General features: G+C 35.5%; 3 protein-coding genes across 5 annotated transcripts in view; all 3 read left to right on the forward strand.

Moving 5' to 3' along the window:
* Positions 1-773, forward strand: part of LOC111407110 (transcription factor JUNGBRUNNEN 1-like) — a 1,875-nt gene extending 1,102 nt beyond the window's left edge. The window contains exon 3 of the mRNA XM_023036417.1: positions 312-773. Coding sequence (XP_022892185.1) covers positions 312-620 — 309 coding nt within the window. The 3' untranslated portion in view covers positions 621-773. The remainder of the gene's footprint in view (positions 1-311) is intronic.
* Positions 774-2,735: 1,962 nt separating this feature from the next.
* LOC111407112 (post-GPI attachment to proteins factor 3) lies at positions 2,736-9,157 on the forward strand. 3 transcript variants are annotated; one of them, XM_023036419.1, is made up of 7 exons: positions 2,737-2,911; positions 4,826-4,957; positions 6,061-6,155; positions 6,979-7,240; positions 7,362-7,558; positions 8,027-8,214; positions 8,671-9,157. In XM_023036419.1, the coding sequence occupies exons 3-7, from the start codon at positions 6,061-6,063 to the stop codon at positions 8,955-8,957; spliced, it is 1,029 nt and encodes a 342-aa protein (XP_022892187.1). In that variant the 5' UTR covers positions 2,737-2,911; positions 4,826-4,957; the 3' UTR covers positions 8,958-9,157. The 3 variants fall into 3 exon arrangements, with proteins under 3 accessions (XP_022892186.1, XP_022892187.1, XP_022892188.1); XM_023036418.1 differs by lacking the exon at positions 4,826-4,957 and having other exon boundaries at positions 2,736-2,911; XM_023036420.1 differs by lacking the exon at positions 4,826-4,957 and having other exon boundaries at positions 2,737-2,847.
* Positions 9,158-11,071: 1,914 nt separating this feature from the next.
* LOC111407113 (elongation factor 2-like) lies at positions 11,072-15,099 on the forward strand. The gene is made up of 4 exons (XM_023036421.1): positions 11,072-11,216; positions 12,038-12,077; positions 12,177-12,264; positions 12,419-15,099. Exons 2-4 carry the CDS (start codon positions 12,075-12,077, stop codon positions 14,857-14,859), a joined length of 2,532 nt encoding a protein of 843 aa, XP_022892189.1. The 5' UTR covers positions 11,072-11,216; positions 12,038-12,074; the 3' UTR covers positions 14,860-15,099.
* The last annotated feature ends 887 nt before the right edge of the window (positions 15,100-15,986 follow it).

A 15,986-nucleotide genomic window follows, 5' to 3' on the forward strand; every position in this document is an offset into this window, starting at 1 on the left:
TTTTTGTGTTTTGAGGGGGTGTTGTGGTGATTCTCAAAATTTTAAAAAAAAATTTTTTTTTTTTTTTGTTTTGAGAAACTAACAAAAAGAACGCATTTTCAAGAATTTCAAAACAAAAACTCAAAATGAATTCAAAACTCAAAACACAAAACTGAAACACAAAGAGAACACCCCCTAATTTACTCAATAGTTTTTAGTTCACATGTCGAGTATTTTATCCTTTTTGTTGGACCGTGTGCAAGCTCGACCACAATGAATAATCCATACATGTATCAGATTGCCCTAATTCTGTGCATTAACGGGTTTTGCAGGAAGTTTGGACCCTTTGTCGAATTTTCAAGCGAAATGTTTCGTACAAAAAATGCATACCAGAATGGAGAGAAGTGCCTGCTAAGAGGAACTTGTACGACGAGGAGTCTGCAGATCAAAGTAATCATAGTTACATTAGTTTCAGTAATGAGAAGAAGCCCTGTTGGACTCATGGTGAAAACACTGGAAACCAACAACACTACAACTCAGACTCAGTGATTCAAGGGCCATTTCAAGAAATATTCTACCCTTCATATCCGGATAGGGGAGATCTTAGCTCCATCGTAAACTGTGATGATATTTCCATTTAAATCTGCTTCGGTTATCACACCAGTATTGGCCCATATGTATTAATAGAGCATCCATCCATATGCATACTTTACTTATTAGCAAGAGTTAGCATTAATAGGAAGGTAATTAATTGTGTGAAATATTAAAATCAATATATATTTGTTGGAGTCAAATGTCGTGGCACCTCTTGATTTAACTTAAACGAAAATTTTGAAAACTGGAAATGGAAATGTAGCTAGGTCGGAGAAAGGTAGGTATACAAGTGTACTGTTGAGAGAGAATTTGAATTATTGTTTCCTTAGATGAGCAATGGTTCCCACTTTCAAAAATGCTTTCATCCAGGCCTAAAAATAGGAGACTGAGGTGGCAACCACCTCAGCTCTTGATTTCAATTGATTCAAGGGAAATTAAGGGTTGAGGTGGGTTCCCACTTTCAAAAATGCTCTCATTCAGGCCTAAAAACGGGGGACTGAGGTGGCACCCGCCTCAGCCCTTGATTTCAATTGATTCAAGGGAAATCAAGGGCTGAGGTGGGTGCACCTCAGCCCCCTGTTTTTAAGCTTGTCCTCAAGCCTGGATCTGGAACAAGCTTCTCCCACTTTATACAATTGTCAGCCGTCATAGTCATTCATAGCTACTACAATCAACATTGATTCGCGTGCTACATGTTGACAGCTTATTTGAGATGAATTTTTTACCTCAAAAAATTAGTTTTTTGACCGTTATTTTATTATTCCAACCGTAATTTTTTACTTCTTTTCTCATAGATGGACCTCACTTTTCTTCTAACGATCAAAAAATCAATTCTCAAAATCCCTCCCAAACGGGGCCTAGATTAGTAACTTTTGATTGGAGGATTATGGTGGCAACAGTGGTACAATCACCTTTTAGATCATAGGTTTGCCATCTATCCTACCTTATCTCTCTCGATCTTCGGTGGTTGGGCGGCATTTCTCCAAAAAATGATTTCTACTCAGTTGTGCTAATCAAGGGGTCAGTCATACGAACCCAACAGGGAAGTTTGGTAATAACAGTAAGCCGAACTTAATTAAGATGAATTAAGTCGACTCGAATGTTATTAGAATCTTTTGTTGTTCGAAGTGGACACATGTAGCCAACATTACAAGTATGCCCATTGTCAACTGGGGCCTTCAACCGAGGTGGGTGATTGGATGCCTATAATACTTATTTGCGGTGGAATCAAATATAAATGAAATTCTTTGGGCTACACTAAATTCTCCTTTTGGAAAGGATTTTAATCTAAACTAAAGTCAAATAATCGATATTAACCACATCTTTTATGAGTTCCATAACTTTTCAATAACACATTTCAAAAATTCTATCACAATCTATTAAAAAATTTAATTTTAATCCCTAACAAAAACCCTCTAAATTTACTATGTCTTTGTACTGTGAAGAGTTAAGATCGAACAAATGCAACAAACACATATATAGTCTAGATCTCAACCTTTCATATCGCAATTTAACTTACCCAATTCGTATTTGTTACATGAAAAATATAGACTAGTGAAGATTACATTGAGTTGACCTTCATCAAGGCAGTAAAAAGAGAGTTTGTTTAAATGTTTATATTAAGTTTGAAGGCCTTATTACTTTATTCGTACTGGTGACTTCAAATCACGAAATAATATACATAAATAATTTAATGTAGGACTCATGCAAAACATTAGTAAATAAACTAGATTATTTGACATTTTTAAATACTAGATGGCGGGCGCTTAATTTTTACCACATATTTCATAATCCCCCTTGGAAACTTATACATTATTTATATTTTTCACTAATGACTCTGAATGAGTAAGTTTTGAAAAGAAAATAAATGTCTTGGTCTAACTCAACCGATAGAGAAAATGCTTGCATTTTATATTTCTTAACACAAAGTATAATTATTAAACCTCTAATTATGATTAAATTATTGACTATAAAATTAAAAAATAAATAAATAAAAATTCAAGGTATACGACATGAAAATCATTAGGGGTTAAAAGGGAAAATAATAATTTTGTTCATGAATTTTTTTTTTTTTTTTTTTTTTTTTTTTGGCCATCGTCATGAGAAAATTGACGGTTAGATTGATCGATAATTTTTGCTTAATACGTTTGAAAGTGTATAAAAACTTTTTAATTTATCGTAGAGTGGTGTTAGATGTTGAGTCTCTCCATCATTTCTGGGATCTTCCAGCTCAGAGAGTAAAGCGATCCCCCATCTCCAACTATTTATCTCAGAGTAAAATTTCTCTCACGAAATGCGATTTCTTTCAACTCTCAAATTTGATATATCCATGAATAAGGTATTTTATGCACATTCCTTCGATCTGCTTTCATCATATATTCCCCAAGTAGATATATTTTTGTTTCCCGTCACTAGATTTACGTCGGAATTGTGTAAATCAAAATTGGGTGGATCTTTTCCAGCATAAAACCTAAATCATGAAAGGGACCCGTTCACTTGAGTGTTTGATTCGTTTTTACGTTTATGTTAGCGTTGAATCAAATGATTACCATCTTTCGTTATTGTGTAGAGTATAGATTGTTGTGCTGGAAGGGATTCAGGGGAATCAGTGATTAAGTTTTAGTCACTGAACTTCAATATAAATGATTTCTTGATTCTTCTGCTGAAATGTTATGATTGGGAGATTATAAATAATCTGATACAATAATACTAACAAGGCAGATTTGAGCTTACTTTTGGCTTTAAGATAGTAAAAGAACTGAAATTAATTATTTAATTGGTGAAGCAACTTTTCAGTCTGATTTATCGCTCTGAATGGTGATTTGATTGTTCAACAGATCAAAACTAAAGAATTGTTAGGTATCCTTTGTCTTAGGGTCTTAATCTTGGTTAGTGGGGTTCATTGTCATCTATCTAACAATTCAGCAATGTGGGATATCATCTCGTTCACTGTTACTTTTGGCATATCTTCATATAGATTTTTGTGACTGGTACTACTTTAAGTCTTTGGCAAGGCATAATAATATTTAGCCCCCGTTTGATTCCCATTCTTTGGCCACAAAAATGAAAAATATGATTGTTATCTATCACATCAAATCACCATATTTGACTTTCTATCTCTTATCTGAGTCCCGTAACAACTATATTTTTCATTCTCATTCTTCCAAAAATGAGAATCAAACGGGCCTTAATGAGACATGATACTTTAATTCTGAGAGGCGCTGTTATGAAGCCTTTATTAGGAAGTACAACATGGTTTCTAGAAGGGATTTATCCTTCGAGCTTTAATTTAGAAGTTGTAAAATCACATCAATATGTATTTAGTGGTGTTAATTACTTGACATTGATGAATTCTCATACATTGACGAATTCTCATACATACAAACCATGAAAGCAAATTATAAGTCTTTGTGTTTCATGTTATTATTGTTGTGTTTGTTCAAGTATACGTCGAGCATGAAAAATTAATAGAATTCTACACAGTTTACATAAGTCTGTTACATATTTTCTCCTGCAACATGAAGTACATTCGTTGAAATATAATTGTTAGACTTATGAACAAGCAGATCAGTGATAACAACTTCAACGAAGACTTGTAGTTTATATCCATGGTCTTTAACTGAGATATTTAGAGAACTTAACCTTCTTGGTTCTTGGAATTCAATTAGGGTTTTAATTGGGAAAGCATAATCTGACTCATGTTTATGCCTTTTTAAACGAAAAGTCTGTGGCTTAGTTTATTCATAACCCTCTTTTCTTGATTGCTAAAGACCTCTCTGGCTAAGAACTATAAAAATTATTGAGGATCAAATCTCTTAATTAATATTAGTTTCAGGAAAATGCACCCCCCGGGGGGGGGGGGTATATAAGATCTCTGCCACTCTACATAAATGACTTATTTGGTACACAATGGTTCTAGCTGGGTTCGCCAATTGTAATATAAATTCCAAATAAACATTTTTTCTGTAGTTGAATGATATACATAAATGGTGACACTACATTCTTTTGCAGTTGAATGATAGGAACAGGCAATTGTACAATTAACTGTTGATTTATTTTATAAATGGGGTGAATGCAGCCAACAAGTACTAAATATGGAATTGAATAAAAGAATTTGGAAATTAGAATCTTAAGAATCCAATCTTTCATGTATGCCGACCAAACCTTTTATACCCTCCCTTGTTTCTTAAATATAAAAAACTTTTAACTTCTATCATATTTTTTAAACCAAAAGTTTCTATCTTAAAATCAGGGAATGTATACAACTTATCAACTATCTTGGCCCACGCTACGGTTTTTTAGGAGAAAATCTGGTCATTTCTGAAGAGAGTAGGAACGTGGAGAATGGATAAAAAACGGCAGAAGCTATAGAGTTGACCTGAAGGTATTAAGTTTCTAGATAGAATTTACCTGAAGGTGATGCCCTTCTCTTAAATAAGATGGCATGGATTAAAAAGTATATATGTGCCATGTTGTCAAAATTTCAAAATTACCTCATCTTTATTTTCTACGGACTACAATGATTATTCTTTATCATTTGCTTAAAACCACTCAATCAAGAATAGTATAACAGTAATGAATGTAAATAGGCCGTCCCTGTCAAAGTGATTGATGTTATTTATTTTTTAATTTTCCTTGGGGTGGGGTGAAGGTCGGAGGACCAAATCATAAAAAATTGAAGTTATGCCTATATGCAAACTTCTATTCCTTTTTAGTTCAAGTGATTAAAGAGTGTTATTCCCCTATCCTTTGAAATGTTATGCACTTCGTCGTTTTGAGTTGGAAAGCTTAATCATTTTAAAACAGGATACTAATAAGTAATTCCTAGACTGTGCTCAATTTCTTTTGGGGAAAAAAAATTGGAAGATTGTTTCTTGTCCTTTTTAACTCTCCTGATTTAGGGCTCAAGCTAGGGGGTTGATAGGTGAATATAAATTGGTGGCCACAGGCTTATGTATGTGCCTCCCCTCTAACATTGAGCTTCCTCCGTATTATCCATTATCGTAACCGTGATCTCTCTCTCTCTCTCTCTCTCTCTCTCTCTCTCTCTCTCTCTCTCTCTCTCTCCACGTGTGTGTGGGTAGGGTTCAATCCAGTGAACATTGTTTAATGTTGATATATGAGAATCTATCCCTTGCATTGGTTCAAAATCCCATGGTCCTATGTCTTCTGAAAAATCTTGTGCACTATTTGAACTACTGTTAAATTTCCTCACATGGCGAAACTTCAAATGTATTGCATAAGCTAGAAATGCACTGTGGTTTATATTTTTGTTGATATTTTCTTTGGTATTACTTCTCTAATTTTCCAATCTTCTATTCTTCATTCAATCATTGTACTATCTGTGTGAATACTAACCATAGAATGCAATCAAAATATTGTAATCAATAGCATAACATCACACCAAATTATAGTGCCTCTTAGATTTCTGATCCTCTCTTTTCAACTTATGGTCATCTAAATTATTGTGTAATATTCACTGATCAGATGGCAGATCATTATTGGATCATTTTCTTTCTAGTGTACTCCTGCCTTATTAGAGCACTTGATGCTAGTGCTGGTGATGCCGACCCATTATATCGGTAATCTTTTCCCATGAAGTTCATTTACTTATTTTGTTTCTACAATATTACCTAAGGGAATATTTGAGCCACATTATTTTGGTAATAATGCATTTTGAATAGTGTATTGATGGGAAATGTGTGGTTAAAAAATAAGGAAATTTTTTTGATCTGCGTGTAATATTATTTTATTGAAGAATGTGTGGTTGAAATGATGTCAAATCACTGTTTAAGAATGTATTTTTTTGGAATAATATGACTCAAACAAGCCCTAAATTTGATTTTGTGATTTTTCGTTGACTCATGTTTGTGTTGAGGGACGACCTTGACTGTCAACTGTCTTAATTTATTGATGAAATAAGCTGCTCAAAGCTTGTTCTTTTTGACTTGTTTATGGTTGTCTTCAGCTGGATCGAGATCCCCCTTTCATCCTCCTGTTGTGCAAAAAGTGTTGTTTTTCTTCACTGGAAGACATATCTGAAGATTCTTTGATCAATAGAAACTATTGAAACTTCGATATGTATTTTTGTGCTTTCAACTTTCCTGCTGAACAGCCAGTTTACTCGCATCTAAAATTATATGTAATTTATATTGGTCTGACAACTCTATTTTCCAGCATGCTTTGAATTGACATTCTTGGCATCCCACGGTGTAAAATTTTTTATCTCATTTTATTCCTGAACATAGAAGTGAAAAAACTAAATGTTGGAGGAACATATTCTGTTCCTCTCTTTCTGAAATCCAGAAGGTATTTTTCTGGATTTTTGTATATAGGTCAAATAATATCAACTCTGATTTATTTATTTATTTTTTTAAAAAAACTTTGGTATTCTATCGATTTCAGGGATTGTGTAGGACAATGTGAGAAGACTGGATGTGTTGGGGAGAGATGCTTTCCACACTGCAAATTCTCCTCGGATGGTTCGTCCCTTGATGGCCCTTGGTACATGCAAGAGCCTCTTTACTTGCGGTGGAAACAATGGGATTGCCAAAGTGATTGCCGTTACCATTGTATGCTTGATAGGGAAAAAGAAAGAGCAGAACTTGGTTACAGGCCTTTTAAATATCATGGCAAGTGGCCCTTCCGACGTCTGTATGGTTTCCAGGTCTGTAACTCTACAAACTTGTGGCCTTCATAGACATTTGGAATTTAGCAGAATTCCCACTTTAGTGTCTTTGTTACGCATTTTGAGCATGCATCTGAATTAATGTCCTAAAATCATTCAGGAGCCAGTTTCTGTCGCTCTTTCAGCTCTCAACCTTTCAATGCATTTCCATGGCTGGCTTTCTTTTTTCATCCTTCTTTATTACAAGTTGCCACTAAAACCAGATAAGAGACCATACTATGATTACACTGGCTTGTGGCATTTCTACGGGTTCTTGTCCATGAATTCATGGTTCTGGAGCGCAGTCTTCCACAGTCGGTGAGCATTGTACTTCTCATTTTATTGCCCATGTTTGCAATCTCTTATGTCATTGTATTAGCTGAGAGGAGACAACAAGGTCTCATATCATGTCAATTTGCTTTAACCAGTCAGGCATGTTTGCTAAGCTTAAACATTAGTAGGAAAAATTCTGTTTACAGATAAGTTTGGTTATGTACAACTTTTTTATGTAAAAAAGTTACTTGTTTCAATAGTTACTTTTGACTACGTCAAAATAAGTAATTTACTCATCCCTACTTTAACGAGTAAAAATACTTTTTTATATTTACTTATTAAACCAATAAAACAACTTAATTTATTTTAAAACTTATTTACTTATAAGTGAACTTTTTAAGCTTAGTCAAACTTGCTCCTGTCTTTTAGCCCTTCACACACAACCTGGCTGCTGTCAAGTCAATGCTGTAAAATTTTTTTGCCATAACGGTTTTACGAATCTCCAAATGGCAGAGATGTGAGCTTGACAGAAAAGCTAGACTACTCATCAGCAGTGGCCTTACTCGGATACTCACTTCTTTTGGCCATAGTGAGAAGCTTTAGTGTGAGAGATGAAGCTGCAAGGGTCATGGTTGCTGCCCCACTGGTTGCTTTTACGATTACGCACGTATTGTACCTTAACAACTATAAAATGGACTACGGTATGATAGTTGTCTCCTCTGTGTCACTTTAGTTTCTGCCTGATGCTGCTATCTTTGCAATTAAAAATCATGTTTTACTCTAGTACTAAGACTATTAGAGCATCTCCTAGAGACTCTCTATTTTTAAAGAGCATATTCTATCATTTGGAGAACATCTAAAAATTTAGGGTGTTAAAAAAATTTTAAAGTACTCCAATAAACTCTTTATATTTAACACTTAATCTTGCCACTCCCATAAAATATTTATCATTTTTTTCTATCTTTTACTTTAATTAGTTTTTCTTTAAATTATTTTATTATTTTCTTACATTGAAAATTGAAATATTTTGAATGCATTTAATTAACACGTAAATTTAAAGAATTTCTTGGAGGATGATTTTAAAAGTTTACTCTCTAAATATCTCATTTTTAAAGAATTTCTTGGAGATGCTCTTACAACTCTGGAAGATTTGACAGGGTGGAATATGAAAGTGTGTGTTGTGATGGCTGTTGCTCAACTTCTCGTTTGGGCAGTCTGGGCTGGTGTCACCGGTCATCCTTCTCGCTGGAAGTTGTGGATTGTGGTTGTAGGAGGTGGCCTCTCAATGATGCTAGAGATCTATGACTTCCCTCCATACGAAGGACTAGTTGATGCACACGCTCTTTGGCATGCTACCACTATCCCTCTTACGTACGTCTGGTGGAGTTTCATCAAGGATGATGCTGAATACCAAACATCTGCCCTACTCAAGAAAGTAAAATAGTGTGTATTGCTATCTTAAGAGACGAACCTAAATGGCTTTTGTCCTGTCCTATGAGAGTCCGTAAGCCTTAGCCCGTCTCAGCTTATGGGACTTTTGAATTTTTGTTATGTTTTGTTTGGAATAGAAGGATGATTGGTTAAACTTCGGATGCTGCAAATGCTATGATAAGATTATCCTAAAGTTTGTTATTTGTTCGTTTCCTTGAAATATTGAAGTCCTTTTATTGGTCTTTAAATAATTTAGAGACTTCGTAGAGATACAGAATGTATCTTTTTCGACCAAATGCACTAAATTATATAAATTTATGTGTCCGAATTTGAAATTTTAATGCACTTTCACTAAAAATGTCTTGTGGATTTATAAGAAATTTATCAATAAGGGAATTTCATGATATTTAGATGGATTTCAAGCTAAAAGTACAAATGAAATTCTTGTGTATGATGTGGAAATCTATTAAATATAAGAAATTATTTATTCCTTCATTCCACTATTTTCGCACGAATTAAGAAAATGTAATTAATATAGTTGAAAATATAAAATTTATTTATAATTTTTTCTAATATATCCATGCATTAAATAATAATTTAAAAAAGAGTTGTTCATATTTGTTGATTACAAGTTACATTCATTAGGGATATATTAAAAAATTAATTAACTATACTCTCAACAAAGATGTTGTCTATAATTTGGGACAGACGAAATTGAAAAACAAACTTATATTTACGGGACAGATGTTTTAGAATTTATCTGTTAAAATTTCAATTCAGAACACCCATTAATATATTTTTGTATATACTTTTTGGAGAAAAAGATGAATATTAGCTTGTTGATTTGATGTCGTTTGTCTTGAAACTCTTCAAGTTAAGCTACTGAGTAGAAAAATATCAATAAAGAGATGAAAATGTTTTAGAATTTATCTGTTAAAATTTCAATTCAGAACACCCATTAATATATTTTTGTATATACTTTTTGGAGAAAAAGATGAATATTAGCTTGTTGATTTGATGTCGTTTGTCTTGAAACTCTTCAAGTTAAGCTACTGAGTAGAAAAATATCAATAAAGAGATGAACATTGTATTTTTAGAATTCGAACGTGTCTGTATTTTAAAATGGTAATGTTCATCTTCTTTCTATTTGCGCAGAAGGCGATGTCAAAAGCATATTTGATTGTACTTAAGAAAAATACATAACTATCATACTTTTAAAGTATAGTTTTAAATTTAACAAATTTGATGAAATCTTTTAAAAATCAAGTAGTCATATTTTCTGTGACCTTGATAAAATATTGTGACAAATGTTTAATCAAACATGTCACAGTCACAAACAATTACACAACTTATGATCACAATTACATACTGATCACAAAATCACACATGATTACAATCGCATGTCACACAACTCATACATCGAAAAGCCCCGTCTTATGTAACCAATCATCCAATTAACGTATCACATATCATTCATTAGTCACAAGATCATAATTAATTAGTCATAATCATTCTTCGCCCCTCCACATTCCACTATTGTTGGCACCACCCAAATCGTGAAGGATGTGGGGTGAAGGTGGAGATGCAAAGTGAGTTCTCAGAATTTGGAAAAAATGGACTTGATGATAGGTGGGTGGAGCATAGTACATACCTGAGTTTTGAAAAAAAACAACTTTAAATTTTAAATTTCGAAAAGAAAAATAAAAAAATAAGGGTATATTTAATTTCGTTGTGCTACTGCTACTACTGCTGCTGCTGCTATGTATACATCATCACTTACAGAATGTTTTATAAATACGTGATGTGGTGAGATATGATTGGATCAAAATCTCTTCAACCAAATAAAAAAAAAATCACTTTTTTTTTACACTTATCATTTTTCAAAACTTTTTTAACTTTTTATGTGCAATTATTATTATTCTGTGTAATCTCCTCTAAAATGTCGGATTGGACCTTATTCGGTGGAATTATGCAGGTTTAGCTGTTTATTGGGCTGTCAGCCCGAACTATCACGATTCCGTCAAGCCCAAACCTATACTGCAATATCTTCAAGTGCTGCCCGATGACCTTCAGTTTTATCTGGAATATGGCAACAAAAATATATGCATATCTGAGGGAACTGTATGAAAACAAACCGCACGAGAACGCATTGACCCTTCGCTTATATTAGGGTTTCGAGGACACTTTCCGCCCCTCACTTTATATCTCTGTCTCTGTGTTCAATCGCATAAGGTTACTGAGAGCAGCCGCCTCGTCCTCCCTCTCTAAATCTGTAAGTTTGTCTCTCTGATTTTATGAATCTTTCAGTATCCGATTGCAAGTAAATTTTTTATCGATTTGATTTTTTTTAAGCGTTCATATGAATAATTTGGTCTCTCGAGATCGAGAAATTTTTAATTTACAGATTGGATGTTCTGTTACGTTGCTAAGTTGTAGAGTGGCAGATAATTTATAGATTTAAATCCTAGATTTTCTTATTAATATATTCAATAGAAAAACATTGAGGACAAGAATTCAATTTTGTTTCGCCGGATCTAATTTTTATTGGGTTATATTGCTCATACTTGGCACGAGGTGTTATTTTTACATAATGTTTCAGTAAAAGATTTTGCTTTGGAGAGCTTGATCGGAAGCTGAAGTGCTCCTTTTGGATTTATGGAAGTGAATTTCAGTTTTTTTCAATTTTTGTGCTCTTGTTCGAATTTTGTCACAGAAATGTTGATTATGCTAAAATTGCTTTAGTTTCTTTCACTAGTCTGGGTCGATGTCTTTGAAAGCTCGAGAAAAATGTTGACTTGTCATTTCAGAATGGTGCTATGACTTCTTTCCCTGTGCCTTTAGCGTTTAATCTGGGTACTATGGATAATATGAGAAGTACAAAGTGGTTAGGGGAAACTGGGAGTTGATAAATTTAATGAAATGAATTTTCTTGTGGTCTTTGGGCATGGATTTTAATTTGACATCTATTTGTGATAGAGCAAATTGCTTTTCAGGTATAGCAACTCTAGGTATAGTCCTGTCATTTCTTTATGGTTGATTTTCTTTTTGACTTTTTCTAATTTTGAATTTTTTTTTTGGTTCTTTGGATGGCAGGTGTTTTTTTGGTTGTGAAATTTAGAAACCTGTCAAAATGGTAAGCATGAAAAGTTGATTTTCATTTTTAAAGACAGCCTTTGCCTTTGCACCAGGTAATTTGGGTTTTCAATGGATAAATTTTCCTTGATTTTTGCAGGTGAAGTTCACAGCTGATGAGCTCCGCAGGATTATGGACTACAAGCACAACATTCGTAATATGTCGGTTATTGCTCATGTCGATCACGGTGTGGAAACTTCTTACATTTATTTTTGACTCGATAGTATATTTACATACTTTGTTACTGTGTGGTTCATCTTTGTTTACAGTATAATGCACGTTATGCTACCATGACTGCCTTGATGCACGTATTGATTGTAGTATTCATTTTGTTGTAACAGGGAAATCCACACTTACCGATTCTCTTGTCGCTGCTGCTGGTATTATCGCTCAAGAAGTTGCTGGTGACGTTAGAATGACAGATACCCGTGCTGATGAGGCTGAGCGTGGTATCACTATCAAGTCAACTGGTATCTCTCTGTATTACGAGATGTCTGACGCGTCTTTGAAGAGCTACACGGGAGAGCGAAATGGCAACGAGTACCTTATCAATCTTATTGATTCTCCTGGACACGTCGACTTCTCATCGGAAGTGACAGCCGCACTTCGTATTACTGATGGGGCTCTTGTTGTGGTAGACTGTGTTGAAGGCGTTTGTGTCCAAACAGAAACTGTCCTCCGACAGGCCCTTGGAGAAAGGATTCGACCTGTCTTGACGGTTAACAAGATGGACAGGTGCTTCCTTGAGCTCCAGGTTGATGGAGAGGAGGCTTACCAAACATTCCAGAGGGTCATTGAAAATGCAAATGTCATCATGGCTACTTATGAAGACCCTCTCTTGGGCGATGTTCAGGTTTACCCGGAGAAAGGTACTGTTGCCTTTTCTGCTGGTTTGCACGGCTGGGCTTTCACGCTTACGAACTTTGCAAAGATGTATGCTTCCAAGTTTGGTGTTGACGAGTCCAAGATGATGGAAAGGCTTTGGGGAGAGAATTTCTTTGATCCAGCCACTAAGAAGTGGACCACCAAGAATACCGGTTCAGCTACATGTAAACGTGGATTTGTTCAATTCTGTTACGAGCCCATCAAGCAGATTATTAACACTTGCATGAATGATCAGAAAGATAAGCTCTGGCCCATGTTACAGAAGCTCAGCGTTGTCATGAAGTCTGATGAGAAGGATTTAATGGGCAAGCCATTAATGAAGCGTGTGATGCAGACCTGGCTTCCAGCTAGTACTGCGCTCTTGGAAATGATGATCTTTCACCTCCCATCACCTTCTAAGGCACAAAGGTACCGTGTGGAGAACTTGTACGAGGGACCTATGGACGATGTTTATGCTACTGCTATTAGGAACTGTGATCCTGATGGCCCCCTTATGCTTTATGTGTCGAAGATGATTCCGGCATCTGACAAGGGCAGGTTCTTTGCATTTGGTCGTGTGTTCTCCGGAAAGGTTTCGACTGGTTTGAAGGTCAGAATCATGGGTCCTAACTACGTCCCCGGGGAGAAAAAGGACTTGTACGTCAAGAGTGTCCAGAGAACTGTTATTTGGATGGGTAAGAGGCAGGAAACTGTGGAGGATGTACCGTGTGGGAACACAGTGGCTATGGTTGGTCTAGATCAATACATAACCAAAAATGCAACCCTGACCAATGAAAAGGAAGTAGACGCTCATCCAATTAGAGCAATGAAGTTCTCCGTGTCACCCGTTGTGCGTGTTGCCGTCCAGTGCAAGGTTGCATCTGACCTTCCGAAGCTTGTTGAAGGTCTGAAGCGTTTGGCCAAGTCAGACCCTATGGTTGTCTGTAGCATTGAGGAGTCCGGTGAGCATATCATTGCTGGTGCTGGAGAACTCCACCTGGAGATATGTTTGAAGGATTTACAAGATGATTTCATGGGTGGTGCTGAAATCATTAAATCTGATCCAGTCGTGTCCTTCCGTGAGACTGTTCTTGAGAGGTCGTGTCGCACTGTTATGAGCAAATCACCTAATAAGCACAACCGTCTGTACATGGAAGCCAGGCCCTTGGAAGAGGGACTTGCCGAGGCTATTGACGATGGTCGTATTGGTCCAAGAGATGATCCTAAGGTTCGTTCTAAGATCTTGTCCGAGGAGTTCGGTTGGGATAAGGAGCTTGCAAAGAAAATTTGGTGCTTTGGTCCTGAGACAACCGGTCCAAACATGGTGGTTGATATGTGCAAGGGAGTCCAGTACCTGAATGAAATTAAAGATTCTGTTGTCGCTGGTTTTCAGTGGGCTTCGAAGGAAGGCCCATTGGCTGAAGAAAACATGAGGGGTATTTGCTTCGAAGTCTGTGATGTTGTTCTCCATGCTGATGCTATTCATAGAGGAGGCGGTCAGGTCATTCCAACTGCTAGGAGGGTTATTTATGCCTCGCATATTACTGCCAAACCCCGTCTTCTGGAACCCGTGTACATGGTGGAGATTCAAGCACCGGAGCAAGCTCTTGGTGGTATCTACAGTGTCCTGAACCAGAAACGTGGACACGTGTTCGAGGAATTGCAGAGGCCGGGTACTCCACTATATAATATCAAGGCATACTTACCTGTCATCGAATCATTTGGTTTCTCTAGTACCTTGAGAGCCGCAACTTCTGGACAAGCCTTTCCCCAGTGCGTGTTTGATCATTGGGACATGATGTCGTCTGATCCACTGGAACCAGGGTCACAGGCTTCCCAACTCGTGACCGATATCCGAAAGAGGAAGGGCTTGAAGGAGCAGATGACACCACTCTCTGAGTACGAGGACAGGCTGTGAGTCAATGAATGCTTAAACCGGGATTAATCTATGACCTCTGGGCGAAGTATAATGTCTTTTTTTACGATTTTTATATTTTCAGTGTAGTAGTATTAAGTTTATGATTTCACGCCCAGATTCTATTATATGCTTTGTTTTTTGTTGTCACAAGGACAAGAGCGTTGATATACTCATTGTTGTATTTTGAACCATTATGCCCTTTGAGACTACTGGTAATAAAATTTTTGTTTTGGTTAATGACTAATGTGTTGTTTTGTAGTGCTTGAGCGTATCATCGTTAATTTTTGGGTTTCGTAAGTTTTAACTATGGACATATGCTTTGAAGTGTACTTAGTAATTTGTTGCCATTAAGGGTGCAATTGTGGATTATTCTCGACTAATGGATTTCAAGAACCTAGTCCGACCACATACAGTTTGCTCAGATGTAATAATTGATTTCTTCTCTCTCTTTTATTGTTTTTCCCAGGAGTGTGTTATCTGTTAAATTTTAGATTTATGAATATTATGTCAACTTTTCAGTTTCTGATTATATTTGTATTTAATAAAGCTCTGCAATTAATAAAATTCTATTGCTACTTGTGGATTTGCTTTATGCACTAAAATAATATTTCCTCATAAATGTTGGTGGAAAATCATTTTGCATGAATATAACATGTGTCCATCAGTACATGAATTCTTTCATTCTTTATTCTTGTTAGAGATTGATTTAGATAAATCTTTGAACTTTCTCACTCAGGTTTATTGACTTCCAGAATTATGTCAGCAGAAATCTAATTAATTCACCTATCCAAAAAAATAAAAAATAAAATAAAATCTAATTATTTGACACAAACACTTGACAAAATATATAATCAAATATAGTACATAACAACCAAATCTAATTAGTTGCGTTTTCATATAGTAAATATACATCAAATATAATACATAACAACCAAATATATGAAATAAAACTATGGATGAATCAATTGTATTCAGAAATTTGTAAACAATTTCCCTCTCTTCATCGGCTTCAATGGTATTTGAGTTATTGCAATACTTCGTTTGTAATTGTATGCAACGACATTTTGTTACTTGGTCTTCCTGATTTTCTTGATGGTGTTGGTGGCAGTACAATATATGAGCAGACA

The sequence above is a fragment of the Olea europaea genome, chromosome 13 (genome assembly GCF_002742605.1).
Source record: "Olea europaea var. sylvestris chromosome 13, O_europaea_v1, whole genome shotgun sequence".
Lineage (NCBI taxonomy): Eukaryota > Viridiplantae > Streptophyta > Magnoliopsida > Lamiales > Oleaceae > Olea > Olea europaea.